At 42.9% G+C, this 27,568-nt stretch overlaps 1 protein-coding gene across 2 annotated transcripts in view; it reads right to left on the bottom strand.

Annotated features, from left to right (window-relative positions):
- LOC146739225 (uncharacterized) overlaps positions 1 to 24,360 on the bottom strand; it is a 121,861-nt gene extending 97,501 nt beyond the window's left edge. For both annotated transcript variants that reach the window (XM_085502023.1, XM_085502022.1), the window contains exons 1-5: positions 24,263 to 24,360; positions 19,681 to 19,895; positions 18,493 to 18,673; positions 16,692 to 16,798; positions 4,937 to 5,086 (exon numbers count right to left, since the gene is read on the bottom strand). In XM_085502023.1, coding sequence (XP_085358149.1) covers positions 4,937 to 5,086; positions 16,692 to 16,798; positions 18,493 to 18,673; positions 19,681 to 19,881 — 639 coding nt within the window. In that variant the 5' untranslated portion in view covers positions 19,882 to 19,895; positions 24,263 to 24,360. The remainder of the gene's footprint in view (positions 1 to 4,936; positions 5,087 to 16,691; positions 16,799 to 18,492; positions 18,674 to 19,680; positions 19,896 to 24,262) is intronic.
- Between the last annotated feature and the right edge of the window lie 3,208 nt (positions 24,361 to 27,568).

The raw sequence follows: 27,568 nt of genomic DNA, 5'->3' as shown, positions 1-27,568 counted from the left end.
AGATGAGGGTGGCAGCTATGAGATGGTACAAGATATTAAACCGTGAGTTTTGGATATGGTGGGTGTGCAATACTAGATGAGGGTGGCAGCTATGAGATGGTACAAGATATTAAACCGTGAGTTTTGGGTATGGTGGGTGTGCAATACTAGATGAGGGTGGCAGCTATGAGATGGTACAAGATATTAAACCGTGAGTTTTGGATATGGTGGGTGTGCAATACTAGATGAGGGTGGCAGCTATGAGATGGTACAAGATATTAAACCGTGAGTTTTGGATATGGTGGGTGTGCAATACTAGATGAGGGTGGCAGCTATGAGATGGTACAAGATATTAAACCGTGAGTTTTGGATATGGTGGGTGTGCAATACTAGATGAGGGTGGCAGCTATGAGATGGTACAAGATATTAAACCGTGAGTTTTGGGTATGGTGGGTGTGCAATACTAGATGAGGGTGGCAGCTATGAGATGGTACAAGATATTAAACCGTGAGTTTTGGATATGGTGGGTGTGCAATACTAGATGAGGGTGGCAGCTATGAGATGGTACAAGATATTAAACCGTGAGTTTTGGATATGGTGGGTGTGCAATACTAGATGAGGGTGGCAGCTATGAGATGGTACAAGATATTAAACCGTGAGTTTTGGGTATGGTGGGTGTGCAATACTAGATGAGGGTGGCAGCTATGAGATGGTACAAGATATTAAACCGTGAGTTTTGGATATGGTGGGTGTGCAATACTAGATGAGGGTGGCAGCTATGAGATGGTACAAGATATTAAACCGTGAGTTTTGGATATGGTGGGTGTGCAATACTAGATGAGGGTGGCAGCTATGAGATGGTACAAGATATTAAACCGTGAGTTTTGGATATGGTGGGTGTGCAATACTAGATGAGGATGGCAGCTATGAGATGGTACAAGATATTAAACCGTGAGTTTTGGGTATGGTGGGTGTGCAATACTAGATGAGGGTGGCAGCTATGAGATGGTACAAGATATTAAACCGTGAGTTTTGGGTATGGTGGGTGTGCAATACTAGATGAGGGTAGCAGCTATGAGATGGTACAAGATATTAAACCGTGAGTTTTGGGTATGGTGGGTGTGCAATACTAGATGAGGGTGGTAGCTATGAGATGGTACAAGATATTAAACCGTGAGTTTTGGGTATGGTGGGTATGCAATACTAGATGAGGGTGGTAGCTATGAGATGGTACAAGATATTAAACCGTGAGTTTTGGATATGGTGGGTGTGCAATACTAGATGAGGGTAGCAGCTATGAGATGGTACAAGATATTAAACCGTGAGTTTTGGGTATGGTGGGTGTGCAATACTAGATGAGGGTGGTAGCTATGAGATGGTACAAGATATTAAACCGTGAGTTTTGGATATGGTGGGTGTGCAATACTAGATGAGGGTGGTAGCTATGAGATGGTACAAGATATTAAACCATGAGTTTTGGGTATGGTGGGTGTGCAATACTAGATGAGGGTGGTAGCTATGAGATGGTACAAGATATTAAACCGTGAGTTTTGGGTATGATGGGTGTGCAATACTAGATGAGGGTGGTAGCTATGAGATGGTACAAGATATTAAACCGTGAGTTTTGGATATGGTGGGTGTGCAATACTAGATGAGGGTGGTAGCTATGAGATGGTACAAGATATTAAACCGTGAGTTTTGGGTATGGTGGGTGCGCAATACTAGATGAGGGTGGTAGCTATGAGATGGTACAAGATATTAAACCGTGAGTTTTGGGTATGGTGGGTATGCAATACTAGATGTGGGTGGTAGCTATGACATGGTACAAGATATTAAACCGTGAGTTTTGGGTATGGTGGGTATGCAATACTAGATGAGGGTGGCAGCTATGAGATGGTACAAGATATTAAACCGTGAGTTTTGGATATGGTGGGTGTGCAATACTAGATGAGGGTGGCAGCTATGAGATGGTACAAGATATTAAACCGTGAGTTTTGGGTATGGTGGGTGTGCAATACTAGATGAGGGTGGCAGCTATGAGATGGTACAAGATATTAAACCGTGAGTTTTGGATATGGTGGGTGTGCAATACTAGATGAGGGTGGCAGCTATGAGATGGTACAAGATATTAAACCGTGAGTTTTGGATATGGTGGGTGTGCAATACTAGATGAGGGTGGCAGCTATGAGATGGTACAAGATATTAAACCGTGAGTTTTGGATATGGTGGGTGTGCAATACTAGATGAGGGTGGCAGCTATGAGATGGTACAAGATATTAAACCGTGAGTTTTGGGTATGGTGGGTGTGCAATACTAGATGAGGGTGGCAGCTATGAGATGGTACAAGATATTAAACCGTGAGTTTTGGATATGGTGGGTGTGCAATACTAGATGAGGGTGGCAGCTATGAGATGGTACAAGATATTAAACCGTGAGTTTTGGATATGGTGGGTGTGCAATACTAGATGAGGGTGGCAGCTATGAGATGGTACAAGATATTAAACCGTGAGTTTTGGATATGGTGGGTGTGCAATACTAGATGAGGGTGGCAGCTATGAGATGGTACAAGATATTAAACCGTGAGTTTTGGGTATGGTGGGTGTGCAATACTAGATGAGGGTGGCAGCTATGAGATGGTACAAGATATTAAACCGTGAGTTTTGGATATGGTGGGTGTGCAATACTAGATGAGGGTGGCAGCTATGAGATGGTACAAGATATTAAACCGTGAGTTTTGGATATGGTGGGTGTGCAATACTAGATGAGGGTGGCAGCTATGAGATGGTACAAGATATTAAACCGTGAGTTTTGGATATGGTGGGTGTGCAATACTAGATGAGGGTGGCAGCTATGAGATGGTACAAGATATTAAACCGTGAGTTTTGGGTATGGTGGGTGTGCAATACTAGATGAGGGTGGCAGCTATGAGATGGTACAAGATATTAAACCGTGAGTTTTGGGTATGGTGGGTGTGCAATACTAGATGAGGGTAGCAGCTATGAGATGGTACAAGATATTAAACCGTGAGTTTTGGGTATGGTGGGTGTGCAATACTAGATGAGGGTGGTAGCTATGAGATGGTACAAGATATTAAACCGTGAGTTTTGGGTATGGTGGGTATGCAATACTAGATGAGGGTGGTAGCTATGAGATGGTACAAGATATTAAACCGTGAGTTTTGGATATGGTGGGTGTGCAATACTAGATGAGGGTAGCAGCTATGAGATGGTACAAGATATTAAACCGTGAGTTTTGGGTATGGTGGGTGTGCAATACTAGCTGAGGGTGGTAGCTATGAGATGGTACAAGATATTAAACCGTGAGTTTTGGGTATGGTGGGTATGCAATACTAGATGATGGTGGTAGCTATGAGATGGTACAAGATATTAAACCGTGAGTTTGGGATATGGTGGGTGTGCAATACTAGATGAGGGTGGTAGCTATGAGATGGTACAAGATATTAAACCGCGAGTTTTGGGTATGGTGGGTGTGCAATACTAGATGAGGGTGGTAGCTATGAGATGGTACAAGATATTAAACCGTGAGTTTTGGGTATGGTGGGTATGCAATACTAGATGTGGGTGGTAGCTATGACATGGTACAAGATATTAAACCGTGAGTTTTGGGTATGGTGGGTATGCAATACTAGATGAGGGTGGTAGCTATGAGATGGTACAAGATATTAAACCGTGAGTCTTGGATATGGTGGGTGTGCAATACTAGATGAGGGTAGCAGCTATGAGATGGTACAAGATATTAAACCGTGAGTTTTGGATATGGTGGGTGTGCAATACTAGATGAGGGTAGCAGCTATGAGATGGTACAAGATATTAAACCGTGAGTTTTGGATATGGTGGGTGTGCAATACTAGATGAGGGTAGCAGCTATGAGATGGTACAAGATATTAAACCGTGAGTTTTGGATATGGTGGGTGTGCAATACTAGATGAGGGTAGCAGCTATGAGATGGTACAAGATATTAAACCGTGAGTTTTGGGTATGGTGGGTGTGCAATACTAGATGAGGGTGGTAGCTATGAGATGGTACAAGATATTAAACCGTGAGTTTTGGGTATGGTGGGTGTGCAATACTAGATGAGGGTGGTAGCTATGAGATGGTACAAGATATTAAACCGTGAGTTTTGGGTATGGTGGGTGTGCAATACTAGATGAGGGTGGTAGCTATGAGATGGTACAAGATATTAAACCGTGAGTTTTGGGTATGGTGGGTATGCAATACTAGATGTGGGTGGTAGCTATGAGATGGTACAAGATATTAAACCGTGAGTTTTGGATATGGTGGGTGTGCAATACTAGATGAGGGTAGCAGCTATGAGATGGTACAAGATATTAAACCGTGAGTTTTGGATATGGTGGGTGTGCAATACTAGATGAGGGTGGTAGCTATGAGATGGTACAAGATATTAAACCGTGAGTTTTGGGTATGGTGGGTGTGCAATACTAGATGAGGGTGGCAGCTATGAGATGGTACAAGATATTAAACCGTGAGTTTTGGGTATGGTGGGTGTGCAATACTAGATGAGGGTAGCAGCTATGAGATGGTACAAGATATTAAACCGTGAGTTTTGGATATGGTGGGTGTGCAATACTAGATGAGGGTGGTAGCTATGAGATGGTACAAGATATTAAACCGCGAGTTTTGGGTATGGTGGGTGTGCAATACTAGATGAGGGTAGCAGCTATGAGATGGTACAAGATATTAAACCGTGAGTTTTGGATATGGTGGGTGTGCAAGATAAGATTAGGGTGCAAGAAATTGTAAGTACCAGATACAAGATGGTACCAGAAATTGAGATGCATGTACCAGATATATGGAATGGCCAGACCAGACTTCAAATTAATAAATCAACTCACTTTAAGACTATCATCCCAACCACCAGTAATAAATCAACTCACTTTAAGAATATCATCCCAACCACCAGTAATAAATCAACTCACTTTAAGACTATCATCCCATCCACCAGTAATGAATATGTTATTATCATCTGGATGGTACTTGAGAGCAAACACTCTTCTGCCATGACCTAAACTATGAGCTTCATCTTTGTCTGGCAGAAATTCACTTGATCCTTCAAATGTACGAAACAGCTGCACACAAAAAATACAGATATTAATAGTACAAGTATTCGCTTAGTTTTATTGTAGTTTATTTTGCAGTGAAGCACATCTAAACAAGTCATTGTTAATGACACAGTCCCCGTTCCAAATTTTGTGATCTGACATATCAATTTGAAGCTGATGAAGTCATTGAGATTAGATTGAAACCATTAATAGGAGATGGATTTGTAAAAAATTATGATTTAGTGCTTTTACACAAGAATTGAACATTGGGCAGTCATATTGAATCAAATTACAAAAAACAAGTGGCGTATACAACAGATTTAGGCGAGGGTTCTCCGAACCCGCCTATTCACATAGTTCATACCCACCATAGACTCCGGTCAGTCAAAATGACTATTTTGAACTGTAGGCATTAATCAGTGATTCTGCCGGTGACGGAGAGATAGAATCCAGGTCAGAGGAAGCCCCATGACCTCAAGATTCTTTTACCCCTTACGTCACGAACCCACGTGACCGAGGCCACCTGGCAGCGCCACAGGTAGCCGTCCTTCACTCTGGTTCCTTTCTCTCCGCCTCGAGGACTTAAACCAACGCGACGGAAAGAGTGGGGAGGTTGGGGGGGGACCCAGAGTCTATGGTGGGTATGAACTATGTGAATAGGCGGGTTCGGAGAACCCTCGCCTAAATTCACTACGTTCAATTACCCACCATAGACTCCGGTCAGTCAAAATGACTATTTTGAACTGTAGGCAGAGTCAGACACCGATAGGTCGCAGGTTTTTCCGAGCAAACAGAAAAAAAAGGAGAATGATGAAAGACTTTCCCCCAGTCCGGGATGAAAAACAAACCCAAAAACCTAAGTTAAGACCCAAGAAGGGTGGTGTCTTACCTTGCCTGTGCTGTCCCAGAAGCAAGAAGCCAATGCTGCTGTGGTGACAGGGTTTGGTGTGCCCGAGAAAGCTAGACCCAAGCCGAACTCGGGGGTGATAAGCTTGAAGTAGGACCGAAACAGTTCGCATGAGGACGTAGGTCGACAGAAGCGAAACCTGGGAGCTTCCAGGAAGTGCTAGTGGAACAGACAATCTGCCCGCAAAAATGCAGAGACTGACTTATCGCCTACGCGCAGAGGCCCCTGCAGTCGTTCGGGCTGGGTCAGCAAACAAGGCCTCACCCGCTACGACGGGGCCTAACCTGAAGAGACCCTGCTCAATAGATTGGGTGTCTCCTAGGTAGTAGTTGATGAAGACGTTCTGCGTTCTCCAGAAGCCTGCCCTCAGAATGTGTTTGAGGGGGGCACCTGACGCTAGCGCTAGTGAGTTAGCAATCGCATGGACCTCATGTTCTTGTACTTGGTGTCTCTGCAAGGTCTGTGTTGAGGAGGATAGTGTATTATAGACCTCCAGTACAGTCGCAGTAATCCACCTGGGGATGGAAGTCGGGGAAACCGGCTTATCCCGCTTGTCAGGGCCGGTACACAAAAACATGTGTTTGGTTCCCCGTCTAGAAAACCTGGTACGGTTCTCGTAGCAACTCAGCGCTCGGATCGGGCAGAGAAGCAATTCCTCCTGTTCGCTGCGTAGAACAAACTCACTTTGTCAAACAGGTGGACGAAGAAGCCTGCTACCTAGCCAATAGAGGGATGGGTATGGATCAATCTCCCTTCTGCTACACCAATCAGTGTGTGCTTGCAGCCTAGAAATGTAGGCCGCGTAGGTGGAATCCCTGTTCGCCCTGGCCAGGACGTTGGCAGCCCGCTCAGAAAAGGCTTTCATATGTGCGGGTCTACTGAGAGCCTCTATGCGTGTAAGTGATACCTGCTGGGCTCGTTGGTAGTGCGCCGTCTGGTTGGGACGGCAGGTCCGGTAAGTCCGGAAGCACTGCTGGCGCTTCGACTAGTCTTCCCAACAGAAGTGGAAACTAGGCCTTGCTTGGCCAATTGGGTGCACCCCATGATAATATGCGGGTGTGCACCTGTCGAAGCTTTTCTCCGGTGCCCAGTGAACTAGCGGGAAGGGAGGAAAGGCGTACACAACTAAGTGGGTCCACGGGGCTAGCAAAGTGACCCTGGCCCAGGCTCCTGGAGTCAGCAAGAGTGTTACGTACGTCGGGAGCTTGGCGTTCCGGGGTGCGGCAAAACGGTCCAACCTTGGACCGTCCCACGGCCGAAAACAGCCTAGAGGCTACCCACTTGGTTATCAGCTACTCCGTGTTCTGGAGACGGAGCCGCCCTGAAAGGGCATCGCCAGACTGTTCCTCACCCCTGGAAGGTGGTGTGCGGTTAGCTCCACATTGTATTCCAGGCACCAAAGGAGGATTTTGCTCCGCTAGGACTGACAACGATGGGGAACGCGTCCCCCCTCCTTCTTGAAGGAGACCACCGCTGCGTTGCCTGTGCGGAGCAGGACTCTGTGGTCTCGAACTACAGGTAGAAAGCGTGGTAGTGCTAAGTACACTGCTCTCAGTTCGAGCCGGTTGATATGGTAGTCCCGAAACTAATGCGGGGGCCATATCCTCGGGCTTATTGGCCCAATAGATGCGCTCCCCAACCCTAGGGGGAGGTATCTGTTACCAGAGTCATACCTGCGGCGAGCGGACCCAAGGGGCTCCCCTGTCCGAGGTTGGCCAGTGACGACCACCAGGGCAGGGCTTCCTTCACTTGGTCCGAGATCGAAACCCGCCTATCTAGTTCCCATAGGAGAGCTCGGCGCTATAACAAGCGTTATACCAGGCGGCTGCGTAGTGCGGCCTGGGGAACGACGCTTCGAACCGAGGTCATCATTTCGATGATCCGTGTTAGTTCGCGGAGGGACACAGAGGGAACGTTGACTAGGCATTCGGCTAGGCTGCCTAGCGCTAAGCAATACGCTTGAAATAGCTAAGCCAAGCATACCTCTGTGTCAAAACTCCATGCCCAGGGACACCAACTGCGCGTTGGCTTGAGGTGGGACTTGTCGATTTACCAATGAGCCCAACTGGTGAAGTAAATCCCGTGTTAGCCTGACACGTTTGGCTATTACCAACCCCTTGCCCGGGTTGTTGGTAACCGGAAGTCTGGGTATGGATTGAGGTGTACCGACATCTGGTGAAGCAGCAGCACTACCTGTTTCATCACTCTGGTGAACACGTAGGGTGCTGTGCCTAACCCGAACGGGGAGGCACCCGAGATTCCAATACTTGGCCCAGCTGGGCGATTCGAAGGAGATGGCAACTCGCTGGGTGCATCGGTACGTGCAGGTAGACTCCCCTTAAGTCTAACGGGGCTAGCCAGTCAAAACTGTGGATGGAGAGAAGAACCCTGAATGGTGTCTCCATGTGGAACCGATCGAGGAGCACATACTGATTCAGTCTGCCTAGGTCCAAAACTGGACGCCTGCCATTTGTAGATTTGGTACTACGAACCCATTTGGGTAGAAGCCTGGCCTTAGCTCCGGCTGATGTACCCTGTGTATGGCGTCTTTCCCCAGCTAAAACTGCTACTTCCTGTCTGATTGCTTCTGCCTTGCGGGAGTCCCCTGGCAGTGCCCAACAGGGGAGACACTGACGGGGGGAAAAGGAGATTTCAGCGTTACCACCTGGAAAGGTCCAGGGATCGGTCACCCGTTGTCTCCAAACCGGACTACACCGGCGCAATCTGTGTTGACAGGGATATGTGGCCACGTGTTTGGCAGTTGCGAGGGGGTGTGTGTGCTTCCTTCCCCCATGAGGTGAGTCCCCAAGGCCTGAAGTAGTCACTAAGTTGTGACCTGGCCATTCACCGAACACGTGCCTGTCCCCCCCGGTTGCATAGGTGAGCGTCAAACATGCCTCCCCTGCTGCCGGGTAGACGTCCGCCCAGGGAGGGCGAGGAGCCACCACCTGGCTCTTACCTCCCTGGGGGCGCGCCACTACCCTCCCCTCCCATGGAAGGGTATAAGCGCTTGCCTCCTGGCTGCCTCCAGCTAGCGGACAACGTCCTAGGGCGTTGTGTTTTCTGTGCTTGGGGTGCCCTCCGATTGCCCATGGTAGGACCAACTGGCTAGCGGATTCAAACTGAACCCTCCGGTTTATTGCACTCCGAAGCTCCGAGACTGTACCCACCATTCCCTGAACAAAGAGGGTGGAGGAAGTCTAGTCTGTGTCACTGAGACGGGGACGTACCCCGGCTCAGCTTGTCGGCGAAAAACATGTGCTTCTAAGGCCGCGTCTCGTAGCATGGTAGTGGCCCTGGCCAAGAGAGCCAGGCAACACTAGGGGGTCGCATGTAGATGTGCGGTGGCCCACCAGTAAAAATGTCGCCTGGTCTAGGAGGCTGGTGCGTTCTGCCTCCAAGGTCTCCAGAGTGCTGGTCACACATAATGTGCTCAAGCAACTCTGCCCTCAGGGCTAGATGGGTTGTCTTCAATTGGAAAGGACACCCATGGAACGGGGCTATCCCCTTTGCCCGGTTTGCCAAATTCGTGGTACCGAGGTCTGGGGAAGGAGCCTTGGAATCCGGTTGGGGGCGTTTTGGTCTCATCCCACGCTATGGGTCTGATCCCGAAACCACACCGACCGGGTAGCATTTGGTCCAGTGGGAAGTGTTGCCTTATGTTATCCCCACTCGGGGGCCTTAAGCATTACATCCTCCACGGCTGACCAACGCCGCCCATCAACACCGTTTGCATGCTCTGCGCCCCACTCCGCACTCAGGCGGACAGGGAGAGACTTGCCAACAGGGTTGCTTTGGATCCCGACGCCCGTGATCCCATAAGCGTTGAAGCAACCTTAGGTGGTTGCTTTAGGATCAAGGGTGGGGGTATATACATCGTATCACTGGGATCGATGATACTCCGCCTCACCCCAAAAGCGTGGCTCACCGAGTCATACAGATGGATGACTCTGAGGGAACGCCCGGAGTACCGGCTGTATCCGACGCGAGCGAACTGCATCTCCTTTCACTTTAATATGTGAGAGGGAGCATGTTCGACTGTGCGTATCATGACAGGGTCGGTTCCCTCTGGGGACGCCCGTGGGTCGGTAAGAAAGGAGTCAAAACGCACAGCGGGGACCGGACATAAGGAAAAACTCGTTACCATTCTACCGTTACCGTGTGACGAACCCTAGCTGGCTGAAAGTAGGGGGGTCAACGTGTGCCCTGCCCTGAAAGCCCTGCCCCGAGATCAGAGACTTGGCTGCCAGCACCCCGTTGGCATTCAGTGCCCGAGGATCCAGAGAAGGACCTGGGCAATTAGCCTGTGCCTCGGCCACCCCCCAAAATAGTGGGAGAGCCGTGCCTGGGAACGGGGGTTCCCCGGAAGAGACGTGTTTGAATGCAAACAATTGGCCGACCAAGGCCTGGTTTCCGCTCCTGTTGGAAATGATAGTCGAAACACCGGTAGTACTGCCGGACATACCGGACTTGCTGTCCCAACCGGACGGTACACTACCAACAAGCCCAGCAGTGTACCACTTACACGCATGGAGGCTCTCAGTAGACTCGCGCAGACGAAAGGTCTATCTAAGCGGGCTGCCAACGTCCTGGCCAGGGCGAACAGGGATTCCACCATTGCTGCCTACGACTCGAAGTGGCGAGCATACACCGGTTGGTGTAGTGGAAGAGAGATTGATCCATGCCATCTCTCTATCGGCCAGGTAGCAGACTTCTTTGTCCACTTGTTTGACGAAGTGGGTCTGTCCTACGCAGCGATCGTTGGCTACAGGTCAGCCTTATCCCCTGCCATAGAAAACTCTTTGGGGTCAAGTTTAGCCGATTGTCCCATTATTAGGAGACTGTTTACTGCTTTCCATAATCAGAGGCCCAGGGCCCGTTCAAGGGAACCGCCCAATTGGGACCTGTCGGTTGTTTTATCAGCCCTAAGCAGACCTCCCTTTGAGCCTCTCATTTCAGCACCACTCAAGTTTTTGATGTGGAAAACAGTCTTCCTACTGGCCCTCGGTTCCTACGGTTGTGCCGCCTTCATGGACAATCAAGTTGTACTAAAGACACGAATCAGGTTTCTCGCCAAGAACCAAATCCCAGGACACGATCCTCAACAGATCGTCATCCCCCGGCTGTCAAATATTGTCGGTCCGGAGGAACAGGAGGAATTGCTTCTCTGCCCGGTTCGAGCGCTGAGTTGCTACGAGAACCGTACCAGGTTTCCAGACGGGGAACCAAACACATGTTTTTGTGTTACGGCCCTGGCAAACAGGATAAGCCAGCTTCCCCGACTTCCATCTTCAGGTGGATTACTGCGACTATACTGGAGGTCCATAATACACTATCCTCCTCAACACAGACTTTGCAGAGACACCAAGTACGAGCGCATGAGGTCTGTGCGATTGCTAACTCACTAGCGCTAGCGTCAGGCGCCCCCCTTGAACACATTCTGAGGGCAGGCTTCTGGAGAATGCAGAACGTCTTCATCAACTACTACCTAAGAGACACCCAATTTATTGAGCAGGGTCTCATCAGGTTAGGCCCCGTCGTGACGGGTCAGGCTTTGTTTACTGACCCAGCTCGTACGACCGCAGGGACCCCTGTGCATAGGCGTTAAGTCAGTCTCGGCATTCTTGCGGGCAGATTGTCTGTACCACGAGCACTCCCTGGAAACTCCCAGGTTTCGCTTCTTTTGACCTACGCCCTCATGCGAACTGTTTCGGTCCTACTTCTAGCTTATCACCCCCGAATTCGGCTTGGGTCTAGCTTTCTCGGACGCACCGAACCCTGTCACCACAGCAGCATTGGTTTCTTGCTTTGGGGACAGCACAGGCAAGGTAAGACACCACCCTTCTTGGGTCTTAACTTAGGTTTTTTGAGTTTGTTTTCATCCCGGACTGGGAAAAGACTTTCATCATTCTTTTTTTTTTCTGTTTGCTCGGAAAAACCCGCCACCTATCGGTGTCTGACTTTTTGACTGACCGGGTTGTGCCGCCTTCATGGACAATCAAGTTGTACTAAAGACACGAATCAGGTTTCTCGCCAAGCACCAAATCCCAGGACACGATCCTCATCCGATCGTCATCCCCCGGCTGTCAAATATTGTCGGTCCGGAGGAACAGGAGGAATTGCTTCTCTGCCCGGTTCGAGTGCTGAGTTGCTACGAGAACCGTACCAGGTTTCCAGACGGGGAACCAAACACATGTTTTTGTGTTACGGCCCTGGCAAACAGGATAAGCCAGCTTCCCTGACTTCCATCTTCAGGTGGATTACTGCGACTGTACTGGAGGTCCATAATACACTATCCTCCTCAACACAGACTTTGCAGAGACACCAAGTACGAGCGCATGAGGTCTGTGCGATTGCTAACTCACTAGCGCTAGCGTCAGGCGCCCCCCTCGAACACATTCTGAGGGCAGGCTTCTGGAGAATGCAGAACGTCTTCATCAACTACTACCTAAGAGACACCCAATTTATTGAGCAGGGTCTCTTCAGATTAGGCCCCGTCGTGACGGGTCAGGCTTTGTTTACTGACCCAGCTCGTACGACCGCAGGGACCCCTGTGCATAGGCGTTAAGTCAGTCTCGGCATTCTTGCGGGCAGATTGTCTGTACCACGAGCACTCCCTGGAAGCTCCCAGGTTTCGCTTCTTTTGACCTACGCCCTCATGCGAACTGTTTCGGTCCTACTTCTAGCTTATCACCCCCGAATTCGGCTTGGGTCTAGCTTTCTCGGACGCACCGAACCCTGTCACCACAGCAGCATTGGTTTCTTGCTTTGGGGACAGCACAGGCAAGGTAAGACACCACCCTTCTTGGGTCTTAACTTAGGTTTTTTGAGTTTGTTTTCATCCCGGACTGGGAAAAGACTTTCATCATTCTTTTTTTTTTTCTGTTTGCTCGGAAAAACCCGCCACCTATCGGTGTCTGACTTTTTGACTGACCGGAGTCTATGGTGGGTAATTGAACGTAGTGAATTTATGCGAGGGTTCTCCGAACCCGCCTACTCACATACATGTAGTTCATACCCACCATAGACTCCGGGTCCCCCCAACCTCTCCACTCTTTCCGTCGCGTTGGTCTAAGTCCTCTAGGCGGAGAGAAAGGAACCAGAGTGATGGACGGCTACCTATGGCGTTGCCATGTGGCCTCGGTCACGTGGGTTCGTGACGTAAGGGGTAAAAGAATCTTGAGGTCATGGGGCTTCCCTTGACCTAGATTCTATCTCTCCGTCACCGGCAGAATCGCTGATTAATGCCTACAGTTCAAAATAGTCATTTTGACTGACCGGAGTCTATGGTGGGTCGAAAGTGTGAAAGTGCTAGGTGCACTGCTTTCAGCTTGAGCCAGTTGATATAGTGGTCCCGAACCCACTGCGGGGGGCCATATTCCTTGGGCTTGTTTGTCCAATAGATTTGCTCCCCACCCTTGGAGGGAGGCGTCTGTTACCAGAGTCATGGTTGTGACGAGTGGGTCCAAGGACCCCCTGTCTGAGGTTGGTCAGTGACGACCACCAGGACAGGGTTTCCTTTACTTGGTCCGGGATCAATACCCGTCTGTTTAGTTCCCGTTATTCCAATAACAAGCGTTGGACCGGGCGGCTGCGTAGTGCGGCCTGGGGAACTACTCTTCGAATGGAGGTCATCATTCCGATGAGCCGCATTAGTTCTCAGAGAGACACTGAAGGTACGCTGATTATGCAAAAGATTGCCCCAGCCCGGGGCTTTCGGTGTTACCTCCTCCGCGGCTGACCAACGGCCACCCCTCAACACCGTCTGCGCGCTGTCCCCCACACTCAGCGCTCGGTTGGACCAGGGGAGATGTGCGGATGGGGTCAATCTGGATCCCGGCGCATGTGATCCCATCAGCGCAGAAGCGACCATAAGCGGCTGCTTTAGGATCGAGGGTGGGGGAATATACATAGCGTCACCTGGACTGATAATATTCCGCATAACCACAACGGCGTGGCTCACCGAGTCATTACGCAATGTGGACTCTGAGGGACCGCCCGAGGTACCTATTGTATCCGATGCGAGTGAACTGCCACCTCTCAGCCTAAATATGTTGGCGAGAGCGTGTTCAAGAATGCGTCTCATGACAGGGTCGGTTCCCTCTGGGAACGCCTGTGGGTCGGCGAGAAGGGAGTCGAAACCCACAGCGTAACTCGGACTTGAGGGTAAATTAACCAGTCCGGTACCGCGCGGTGAACCCTGGCTGGTTGAAAGCGGGGGGAGGTACAATGTATGTTCTGACCCGAATGCCCTGCCCCGAAAACGGAGTCCTGGCTACCAGCGTCCCCGTTGGTGTTACGTGTCTGAGGTTCCCGAGGAGACCTGCTGCCACTAGCCTGAGCCTCGGCCTCCCCCGAATCAGCGGGGGACGGGGGGGGGGGGGGGGGTTCCCCCGGAAGAGACATGTTTAGGATGGGAACGGTGCTTTCTGTGTTTCTTCCTACTTTCCGGCTGAGAGGCCGCAGTGGAGACAGCTCGCTCCGCCTGCAGGTGATCTACTCTGCCTGCCTGGGACACAATTTGCCCTGACAGACCTTCAAATCATTTCAGCGGCAAAACCGGCACCGTGCGAGGATGGGTCCACAACGGGACCCAGCGCGGGCCCCATAGGTGGAAAGACCTCCAGGGGCACAGCCTCGCTGTTGCCGGTAAAGTTGGGAAACCCACTGTCTGAAAAAACAGACTGTGTAGATGCCCTCCGATCAGCGGGGGGAGACCGAAAAAAATCGGCACCCCCACTATCGGGCCCTTTGCTTGGTATCCCGGTATGAGAACTGGTAGCCGAGCGCGAGGACTTGTCATTCATGCCAACGCACAACTCACTCATACCCATGCCGGTAGCACTTGCCGCACAACCTGTTCGCGAACGAGCAACGCGGTCAGTCTCAGCTATTTTGACATGCTGCTGGAACGATTCCCAGGCTTCCGAACCCCAGGGATTACACATATTCTCTGGGCAGATACCCGAACCCCGAACGCACATGAAACAACAATAACACTTTGAATGCGGGTTCCATTCCTGCAATTGCTGCGTACACTGAGTACAAAGCCGCCTCATAAACTGAGGAGACAATACCGGCGGTGAGCCTCTAGCGTCGCCAGTGCATCTGTCCATTTCTAAATACATTAAAGATAAAAGACGACATGCATGAGGGAAACGAATTACAGTTGTAAAAGGTGTCGCCATGAAATCAACATGTGGTTACGTGGTGGCGCCGGGTTTGATTTCTTTGTTGTAGAAAAGCATAACACACAAAGGGGAAAACGACACGAGGGTAAAAAGACAAGAAAAACTTATCCTACCAGCTAGAATGTGGGATGCCGTGGCTGCGGCGACGACCCACGCTAGAAACCCGGACAGGAAAAAGCAACAGAGCCAGGCAGAGCTGCTCAGAATCATTCCCCTACGAGGCGGAGAGAATTGAAGAGTGATGGACGGCTACCTATGGCGTTGCCATGTGGCCTCAGTCATGTGGGTTCGTGACGTAAGGGGTAAAAGAATCTTGAGGTCATGGGGCTTCCCCTGACCTAGATTCTATCTCTCCATCACCGGCAGAATTACTGATTAATGCCTACAGTTCAAAATAGTCATTTTGACTGACCGGAGTCTATGGTGGGTAATTGAACCTAGTGAATTATTTATTTACATCAAAACACATGTTTCGTGTAGTAGTAATATGGCCAAAAATAAAAACAGCCGTTATTTGGCCATCTTTGATCTGATTATGAAACACACTGATATGTATGATGTACGTGCCAAATACGAATGAAAATGGTACATAAATTGTGGAAATATAGTAGTAAGGCCAAAAAGTCAGATTGCTGTCATTCGGCCATCCTTGACCAGATTTTGAAACAAATTGTTATGGACATGCATCCTAACATGTATAAAGTACATGTATGTGCCAAATTTGAATGAAAACTGAAAGAGCACTTCCAAGATACCGCATAAAAAAAAAACAAGATGCCTGCCAGTCGACCATCTTTGATCCAATTGCGAAATAAATTGTACTGGACATGTAACCTAACATGTATAATCTATGTACCCAGTTTGAATGACAACTGACAAAGCATGTCCAAAATACAACATTTTCAAAAAAACACGATGGTTGCCAGTCGGCCATTTTGAATCGAATTGCTAAACCACTACATGTGCATATGTTCCACATAAGGTACTAGGCACATGCAAAGAATGAACGGGATAGGTCCACAGGATTCTGAAATATTACTATTGACAGACTGATGCACGAACGGACGGACGGATGGACAGACTCAGGAACTCACGGATGGTCGGGGACATGTATCCTAACATGTATGATCGATGTACTAAATTTGAATGAAAACTGACAAAGCATATCCAAAATACAACATTTTCAAAAAATAAGATGGCTGCCAGTCGGCCATCTTTGATTCAATTGTGAAATAAATCGTCATGGACATGTATCCTAACTTATGGTGATACAGTGACAGTGACAGTGACTGATGTATATGCAATAACAGTTATAGTGCTAGTGAGTCATAATTCCCTAAGTGGTGATTTTCCATTTATTACAAGATCTCGCATAATGCCTGAATTAAGCATAAAACCTCAAAATACTTTTGAATCCCATGCGATGTTTGAAGCCACTAAAACACTGACTTTTGTTTGACCTGTTTTTCCATTCAATTTCATGCATAACATGAGATCTCACAGTGATTAGTGTTGTTTGGCTGAGAACACTTGCCTGATTTTTGTCAGTGTCATAAATTCTGACACACATATCTTTTCCTGAGGTGGCAAATTTGTCTCCATTCAATGAACAATCAATGGCGTTGATTTCATTATGAGACTCTGAAAATTAAACAAATCAAGAGATATTCAAAGAAGTGTTGAGATATAATGACACAGTAATATGTACAATATTCAGTATGACAACATTAATATATAAGAATTGATACTAAATTTGAATGAAATTTGCTGAGCAGGGCAAGCTTTGACAAGACTTGTTCAGAAAATGGACATTTTCAAAATCTAATTAAATCAAAAACCAAATCGATGTGTTTTGAGTTAACTGTAAACAAAATCAATCAATGTCTATCATTGCAAAACAGGCACTCAGAGAAGGAAACCAATTTATGTAATATAGCAAAATGACATCTAAGCAACTGAAAATCAAATAAAATTACACAAAATAATAACAAATTTTGAAAAAAAAAATTTGATTACCGGTACTAATGTTCACCCTACCTATAGTATGGGATATTTCATTTTATTTGGGACATAAAAAATACTGAGACAAAACAAACAACACAAACTCAAAGATTATGTAAAAATTTAAACTTACAGCAAGTCTCAGAAGTATTGGGGCAGCCAATTTGCAAACTCGCTAGCGAATTGGCAAACTGCTTGGGTTTTGACTAAACAGTTGGCTTTCGAATCTTGCTTGCGCCGACTCGTGGTCGCGAGCATTATTGCATTAGGAGACATAGACTGCTTTTACGTAGCCAGGTACATGTTTTGATTCCCCTGAATGATTTACTTTGTGAGGCATAATAATGTATAAGAGTTTTCCTAGTAAGTCTGAGAATAATCACAGTCAGCTGTAATAATATGATAAGCAATACTATATATATATATGGGGGGTAGCCATCTTGAACACTGCTTGAAACTAAATAAATAGACAAGTTGAGAAACAGTTTCTTACAAATCGGGGAGAAAACAAACTTTCACATCCAAACGATTCGTTGGGGTAACATTAAGCCAACCGTTAATAAAATTTGACTTCATTACAAGAAGAACACAGAACACTTTCCCTGGTATATTTGAAAACGAAATGGCCATCCAACTGTAAGACCGTCGCTGATTAGCTCCTAAAGTATGACGACCGTCCCTACCAGAGTCCCTACTGTTATATAGATTCACCCAAAGTGGGCGTGACCACAAGACGGCGCTAGCGAGATTCGAAAGCCAACCATTTAGTCAAAACCAAAACAGCTAGCCAATTCGCTAGCGAGATTGCAAATTGGCTGCCCCAATACTTCTGGAGTCTGGCGCGAGGGTTACAACTAGCTAATGGTCATTGCAGCGATATAGTTATTACATTGATTATTCATGTGTAGCGTCGCCAAATGGTCACGAACGTCCCATGTTTTTTTGATTTTAGTGAAATAAGAAACCATACTCTGTAGTTTTGTACAAAATTCCATTTATTAATAATTATTTTATTTAAAACAATTGTTTAACGATCTTCTATTTTGTATTTCCACCAAAAATATGCACATAGATTCAATTTTTAACATACAAGGGACAGTTAATTAAGCTAGCGAAAGAGGAAATTTTCATTTTTTTCTTGATGTTTCAAAAATTGATAAAACAGTTAATTTAGACCTTGACACATCATTCCAGCTTTTCTAAAGATCAAAATTTCAGAAAGACGCTGCTCAAATTAGTGTTTGTTTGTGGGAGTAGAAAGCGTTCCACATGGTCAATGCATGGCAAAAATGTTGATGTAAAGGTTGCTTTAACACAGCATTCTATCTACTCACCTCTTATCTTGAATTTAACTTGTGCTGTTTCTATATTCCAAGCTGATATCATTCCATCAGCACCTACTGCTATGATAAATCCGGTGTCTACTGGATGGAATGCTAATCCCATTATGGGCAAACCTTTAGTAGTTCCCTTATGAACATCACGATATAACCCACCACTCTTACTGTTGTATACCTTGAATACAAATCACCATACTGCTTAAAAACCATTTAATTTCACTATTTTGACATTTTGAGCAATTTAACTGGGCTTTAATTTCACAAACTTAGAAGGGAAACAATGAATTCTATTGTTATTTTACAAGTTCATGTAGTTTTAATCTCAGACAACTAATAAACAGACTGGCAGTGTGGGTATTTCTTTTGATCTAACATGTGTCACGTGTTTACTTTTGCAAAAACGTTTTAAGCTTATGGACAACCACAAAGTCACACGAAAACGAACGACCTCGCAAGATACTGTGGTGTTTCAACAGTAGTGACACAAAAGGTCAGACCGAAGCATCATAAAGTAAAACTTTGATCTGATATGAACTGAATACAGAGAACGACCAAAATGAACGCGAGACCGAGGATTCCCGATGTGTATACTCGCCATTCGGCAGTCTGTTTATTAGTTGTCTGAGATTTAACTTAGCGAATTTTACTTCCTGGTGAAAATAGCAAAATTAAAAACCAGTGAATAATTACCGGTACCAGTAATGTGTTTACAGTATGACACATGGAAATTAAGAGATTGTCAACTGAGATGCTAATAGTGTGTAAGTATGCAATGCTGGTGACATTCTGGATACATTTCTGTCTGAAATAAAGTTGTATTGTCTCTTGAAAGATTGTGAAAAAAAAATGTGTTGAAAATCTTTAACCTTTTCACAACCAGACTTTCTTGGACAAATTTGTCTGTACTTTTTCTTATATTATTCAATATTTCTGGAATTGAACCCTAATTTTAGAGCCAACAGACAAAATTTGAGTCAATTTTCAGTTTTTACTCAACAAATTTGGCTAATTTTTTCCCAATATGTACAGACTTAAAACAGGACTATTTTGTGAAATTGAGATGAAAAAAGGGAACTGGTAGTGAAAAGGTTAATATGTCAAGTGCTGGCAATCACATATAGCAGACAATGCAACTTTAATGGACAACTTGAATAAAGAGTTGACAAACATGCCCATATTTACCGAGACTCCTCCATCCCCTGTACCAACTACAAGAAGATCACTGTCATATGAAAACTGCAGGCTATAGATTCCAGTGGCAATTATATTAACATCTATGCTATGCAGACTTTTGACACGAGTGAATGTGCCCTCAGATTTACTGTGAGCACTATCTATGGCCCTACCCGCCTGGATAGCGGCCTCAAGTCTACGTCGTGACATACTCAATTACAAGTCTATAAGAAAATACAAATATTGCCAACATTGATTAAAAGATATACTGTGTTCAGGTAAAAGCATAAATTTAACATTTATTTATTTTCAGATTTAATTTCACTATTCTGACTGTTTGAGAATATTAACTGGGTTTTAAATTCACAGAGTTTCCAATGATACAACAGGTTCTATTTTACATTTACACATGGATTTAATTTAATAATTTAAGCGAATTTCATTAAAATTGAGATTGTGAGATTAAGATTATAATTAATATCCCATGCATCGTTTTTTATTGGTCATCCGAATCATGGTATGTGAGCATGTATCCAAGACTTTTGAGGTCACATAATTTGTATTTGTTTTTTGAAACATAGTTTATAGACAGTTTGCCTTCCAGTACTATTGAAAATATACTTTAAGCCATGGCAGTTACTCAGTGCAAAAAATCACTAAACAGACATGGACGAAAGGAATAATCAGAGATATCAAAATGACTTATATCACATGGAACTGAAAATATACGAGATGTAATTATACCTACATATTCATTGTGGGAATGATATATGCAGGACTTGGTAGGATAAGGTGTGTTGGCTTTTAAATTGACTATTGGAAGAATTAAAGATAAAAAAATATATATGTGTACACTTTTTTTTTGCTCTAACAATACTGATTATTTATGCAATTCATGCTATTTATGCACTATGAGCAAAGAAGATACAAAGTATTGCTGTATTTCAAAGAACATACATGCAACATATTGCAAGTTTCTCATTATGGTGTTGTTACCCATAATGTATTGCAACGATGCAACAAAGTTAAGAGAAGGACATAATTAACCTGGTCTAATGGCTTGTTTCCATGGTTACTGTCATGAAATGAGTGAAAACTAACATCAAAATAGTGGCAGACAGAATCTGAGAAATAAAGTGCTATTCAGTAGGAATAAAATTACGAGAAACCATGATTAAAATATTAAATACAACAAAAGCTACTTTAGGACGGATGATGAACACCTATCAGATATACTAAAAAGTAAAAATAGAACAATCATTAAGCTAGGAAAATTCATCCACACTTGTTTCAAATTACGACAAGAAAAAATTCTAAAATGGCAAATGCCCCAACCAATTACTAGTAAATTTTGTTCTTCTTTTCCTTTTTATTCAAATGTTTGTGATTGTCTTGTTGTTACACTTTGTTGTTTCTTTTGTTTTTTTTGTTTTGTTTTTTTACCTTATTGTATTTCCAACCAAGATCATACTCTGAGATACGGTTTCAATAAAGATTATTATTATTCACATCAGGTGTTTAATCAGGTTTTCATTATTGCAAAGACATGGTCTAGACAAGTATGACTGTCAAGTAGCAGAACTATTTGATCATCAAACCAAGCAGACACTAAAAATGTCAAGTCCATCAACCTAAAGTGCCCGTGAAATTACTGTTATTTTTTCGCCTAAAATCATTCATTGGTACATCAATATTATTATTAAGCATAAAATAGTGTTTTGAGGTGAAAAAATCCGTTTCAAACTCAGTCTACGTCAACTTTAATTTTGTGTATTTTAAAACAAGGCTCCTCATTAGCTTCTTATTTGCATACATTGTGGCGTCAGAAGGGAAATTTGCTGGGCAGCTTGCATTGCCGATACGTGTATATAAAGCACATTTCTTGTACAGTTTTCTCATCTTTGACTGAATTGCCACTTCGAGAAAGAATGGACCATAGCGAACACATCTTATCAAGTTTGTCGCATAGGATTGAGTTATATGCGAAATGTGTCCTTTCTAGTGTAGCTGATCAGCATGATCATCACCGTCACCAGTGCACGTTTCAAGTTGAACACTGTCACTGGACCACAGCACTGGACAATATTCAAGTTGGTAATGGTTAGAAAGAACTACAGCGGGGTTGGTTTCAACTACACAATTATTACATGTCAGTCAGTCGAAGTGTCAATTTCTCCTTAATTTCACGGCTTTCGTCTACTGATGTTGCACCTTCAGATCGATAGGAAATGTGTGAATACTTACACTTTGGCTATATGTATTACTCCACCTGCCCACAACACGTTTAACCATCATAAATGTTGTTGTGAAAACAACCTCTGAAAATCTCCTCAGTCTCTCTCAAAAAAAAAAATCGTTTAAAAGTATGTTGAATGACGCAGTGTTATAAGTACGACTCAAGAGTATGGCTTCCTCTCATATTTTGACATTTGGTGGCACACTTTAACTTAGAAGAAAGTCGGAAATCCAGAAACACTCAACCGTTTCAGAATAGGTGAGCGTGGCTACAGTACAAGAATTATTTCAAATTTACTTAGATATGAGTAATCATTTTCAACAACAAAATCAATAACTGTTAATTCCAGTGGGTGGGAATTTCACAGGCACTTTAAAGTACCGGTACAAGTGTCAGTAATGTTAGCAACAGTAACCACAACAATTACATATGTATTCAGTATAATTGTTTACAACATAAGGCAGTGTAAACAGTTATTGAGATACATAATGCGCATGTACACACACTACAATCTATTTTGTGATGTGACCTTGTCTGAAAGTGATGAAAAAGAAACGTTTCTTTATAGGATAGAATAAGATAGGTCTTTTCCTTATGCATTTCAAGGTGACCACTCACATCCATAAACAGTGAGATTTTAACCTTCCCAACAGTCATTGCTATGGCCACCATGTTGACAAAAGGAGGCTATATGTTTTCAAGTAAAAAAAAAAAACACCAAGGCAAACAATAAAAATAGCAATCCACTAATACACAAAAAACTATTGGCATCATTTTTTTTTTTCTGATACACCCCAGCAGTGACAAAAAAAGTTCATATAAGTGTGATAAAAAAATAAAATGTGAGACAATATACATGAACTATTTTTAAAAGGAGACCTTGAGAGAAAAGAGATCAATAACTGTCTCATGAGTACAGAACAGGTATAATGCTCTGTAATTACTTGTACAGTATTTATTGTACACAAAACATGCTATACTTTTATCAAGATTTCAAAAGCCTTGGCAACTCATTACTCAGAGAATTTGTTTTAGTAGGTTTGTTTGCTTTATTGTCAATTTTAAATCACAGTCTTTGTTGTGGATTATGTTTAAACAGCATAAAAGTCAACCAATGTAGAGAATGCTGTCTTGTAAGGAAAATATTTATCTTGAAAATCATTGATTATGATTTATAGATTACAAATATAAAATCACAAAAGAATTTAACTACGCAAGTTTACAATAGATAAGACAGAAATGACATGTGCTGAATTAGTGTTAATTATAACAGAAACAATATTACTGCAATACATCATATACCGGTAGTGTATTCAACTGCAAATTATGATCCAATGTTTTGATTTGATTTGTTTGGGGTTGAGTCATGTATAGCATAGCCTTCCATATTCAGAAAAAGAAAGTATGTTTAAAAGACACAACATTATTCATGACAACAAAAACAATGAACAGTTATTCATTAATATTTTAAATAATAAAGATGAAAACATTATAAATGATGTGGAGAAACACATCCATAATTGTTTTAATATACAAGAAAATTCAAATGCTTACAAATTAACCATTTTTTCTATGTTTAGAAACTTGAGTGTCTTGCTTGATTTTTATATTTGTTGTTGTTGTTAGTGTTAGTTGTTTCTTACATGTTTTTCAGATTGTATTACTTTATGGTACTTTTCATCAAAACCTCAAATATGGGGTACGATAGCAATAAAGATTCTACACTATTCATTAGGAATGAAGAGATATATCAACTGTAAAATAATTTACTTTCACTGAGGGGGCGATTTAGTGAAAATAAAATCCTATATTTTACATTCAACCCATCAAAAATGAAGGAATTAATAGGCCACACCATTTATGAACTTGATAAAGCGTTCATTAAGGCCCCTCACCCCCTACCCTAACAATCTAGCCCCCCCAATGTAATCCATAAGGCCCCTCCAAATAACTATAAGTGACCTGAAGAAGTGTATATACATTTGAAATGGGAGAGAAGCTTTGATCGACACCTACTCTCCCGATTAATTCTCTCGATTTGGGGATAATCTCCGTTTTTGGGAAAAGTACGTTCCTTGCTCAAGTTGAAGTCACACCAAATCATCTACGTATGGTATGGGAAGGGCAGACATGTCATAATGAGTATTACTAGTATTAGTAAGTCAATCACATATAACGCAGTAGTTTTCTATTTACGGTATTATTAATAATTCATATCTATTATCAAAGTACTCATCAAGAAGATCCACAATGTGATGTAATTTGACTAAAACAGCACTTGGGTTCATCCCAAGATTCGACCTCCTGTATTATTGTCTTCAATTGTCAACACTTGCTATGCCCTTTTATACTTACGTGAAATTAAACCACGAATCTGGAAGACGTGACACTGCAACTGGGCCGAGGTGAAGTGTTGATAAACAACAACATTCAGCACAACAAATACAGACGAAACTCAAATAATGGTTGGTTGATTATTTACTCCAAACAAAAGTTTGCCCTAAGGAGACGTGGCGATGTGGGGGCGCTTTATTACAAAATCTGTTTAGCATTTATCCAATATGACAACTCACTTAACATACCCCTCCAACTATCTTTATTTGACAAACTGATAAGACCAATTATTGTATATGGTAGTGAAGTTTGGGGTGATGAAAGCACAACTAAGTCTGCAATTGAGGATGTCCATCTTTCATTTTGTCGGTTCATTCTTGGTCTCTCAAAATTCACACCAAAAATGGCTGTTTATGGTGAGCTAGGAAGGTACCCCATTGACTGTTTTATCAAGAAACAACGACTTAAATATTTCAACCGGGTAACAAACTCTGATAACACATTACTAAGAGAAGCCTACTTAGTAAAAAAGAATGTAAAATGTAAATGGTTTTCAAGTGTAGAAACCCTCATGCAAGATATAGATGTTGTCACCATTGTAAACTCAAGTGAAAAAATAATTAAGAAAAATTTAGACTTTATTCATAAAAAAATAAAAAAATCATTTGAGAACCAATGGATCTTAGACATGCATAATGATAATAGAAAACAAACCTTGGCTAAAAACAAACTAAGAACATACAGACTTTTCAAACAAGATTTAAAAATTGAAAATTACCTAATTAATATGCAGAACCATGGTCTTAGAAGGTTAATTGCAAAATTCAGGACAAGCAACCATGACCTTAAAATTGAGAAAGGCAGACATAATAATGTGCCGCTGGATAAAAGAACATGTGATATGTGCAGCCAAAATATAGTTGAGGATGAGCAACATTTTGTAATGAAATGTCCAGCTTACAGTCACCATAGAGACAAATTATTCCTGACTGCACAAAATAAAGTTCCAAATTTTGATAAAGAAAATAGTCAGAATAAATTCATTTTGATTATGGCAAACCATACTCTAGCACCAGCCTTAGCTGTCTTCTTAAGAAACAGCTATGAAACAAAACAGCAACAACTATCAGTGTATTAGGCTACATTTGTCTTCATTCTATATTCTGTATTCACCATTGGCTGCAAATTGTCTTTATTGTTTTTGATTTGTTTTATTTTTTTTAGAAAAGTTTTTATTTTTTGTTTTACTTTTTAGATTGTAGTTTTTGTTTTTTTATTTCTTTCTGTAAGACCCTTTTTATCCTTTCCTAAAGATTTTATGCGTCTAATAAAAAAATATATAAATATATCAGTGTACTAGTACAGAATTGTCTTTATCGATTATGCCTCCCCCCCCCATATGAAAACTGTGTGGATGGAGGGTGGAGGAGTTCTCATTTATGTAAACTGTTATAGCGTGTGAACCGAGTGCCGATCCACGCCTGACTGTTACCTGAAGGTCCCGCAAAATGTAGTAACCGTGACCAGGCTAACAACTGGCCGACAACTGCTGACCGGATACTGACCGACTTTTCTCAATGACCGAGTTTCATTTATGGCATCGTGTAACCTTTTGTTGATTTCACGTCGTGGTCATTTAATAACAAGTAAATACTGAAATATACTAGTAATCAATCTTTTTTTCTAGTCGGTGTTAAGAAGGAATATTCGCTGGACGGTTCGTCAAGTATTGAAGATCTGCCTGATATTTTTGATAAATATTATTGTGACCATGGAGCTAGCTCCATGATTGTGACCCACCACTGTTACACAACACACACATTAATTAATTGCCTTCTTTATACAGACGATATTGTGATTCTTTCAAAATCGAAGAAAGGATTATAAAACTGTCTGGATAAACTATCTGCCTACACATCTATCGCTGGCTTACTCTGACATGTTTTAGGTTTGTGTTAGTTTATAGCATTTAAATGTCTAGAAATGATACTTATTCTTGCTTGATTTTGTTCTTTTTTGTTTTATACTTATTATCAAATTACTGTCTTTCTTAATTGATTTACTTGATTAAGCATTGTAATGTTACTTAGAAGTTATGTGCATTTCAACATGTTTTACTAGTGTGTTTACCTCAACTTAACATTGAACTCTATGGCAAAGAAACACACTTACTGTTAATGTATGCCATTTCTAATTGATGATTACATTATTGGTCAGTTATCTTTCAGCCAATCATTGTCTTAGTACAGGATTAGGAAAGTTTATCTTTTGGATTACTGACCATGCCTTAAATAACCCCCTTTTAGCACCTTGTGTTAGACTGGACCCATGCAAGTGTCAGTATACTATGCTTATTGCTGTCCCTGTAACTCTGTTCTTAGCTAGTTATAAACTCTGTGTAGTACTGTTCCAGTAATAAAGATATCCTGCTGTGAGTATCTCAAATGGTTAATTTGTATCCAGTTCCTTATTACTTTATGGTTGTGAAATATGATCTCACAAATCAGTGTTGACTACAACGATCCCCCCACAACATCAAAATGGCAGTTGTCAGTCAACACATATAAAACGAAAATAATGATAACTTTATTACACTACTAAAAAAATAATGATATTCAATAAGTAACAGTAACAGACTTCTTAACAAGGAAATATTTTTATGAAAGAAGAGAACTCAATATAATTAGAAAAAAAATTAATCATCTTGGCTTAATTATGAGTTCAAATAGTAAATTTAATAATGCCATGACAAACCTAAAAAGAAAAGGAATAAAAGCTTTATTTTTATTAGCAACCAGAATTGGATCTGGCAATCTGGACATGTCCATACTACTGTCACTATTTGATAAACTTATCAGACCAGTTATTGTGTAAGGGAGTGACTTGGCGAGCAGTAATATCTACAAAATCGATTGTAGAGGCTTACATACTATGGGTACATTCCTGGTATTTCAAAAAATACACAAATCATGGCAATATATAGTGAATTGGGAAAATTACCTCTTGACTCTTTTATTAAGAAACAAATGCTAAAATGTGCCAATCGTATTTCAAACTCCACAAATAATCTACTACGGGAAGCATACTATAAAATTATTAAAAGTAAATGGTTTAAAAAGCTTGATTCAATATTAAAAAATATAAACCAATCTTATCTGTTAAATGAAACGAATATTTTCTCATTATCAAAATTAAAAACAATTGATGGAGAAGTTAAAAAAAGAGTTTACAACAGAGAGAAAAATTAAATAAATAATGACAACAGGAAAAAAAAATATAAAATTATTTTAAAATCTGCATGTCGTCCTCTGCAGTATGTTAGTAAAA

This window comes from Saccoglossus kowalevskii, chromosome 8, assembly GCF_978046115.1.
Source record: "Saccoglossus kowalevskii chromosome 8, keSacKowa6.1, whole genome shotgun sequence".
NCBI lineage: Eukaryota > Metazoa > Hemichordata > Enteropneusta > Harrimaniidae > Saccoglossus > Saccoglossus kowalevskii.
This window is presented reverse-complemented; position numbering and strand designations above follow the sequence as displayed.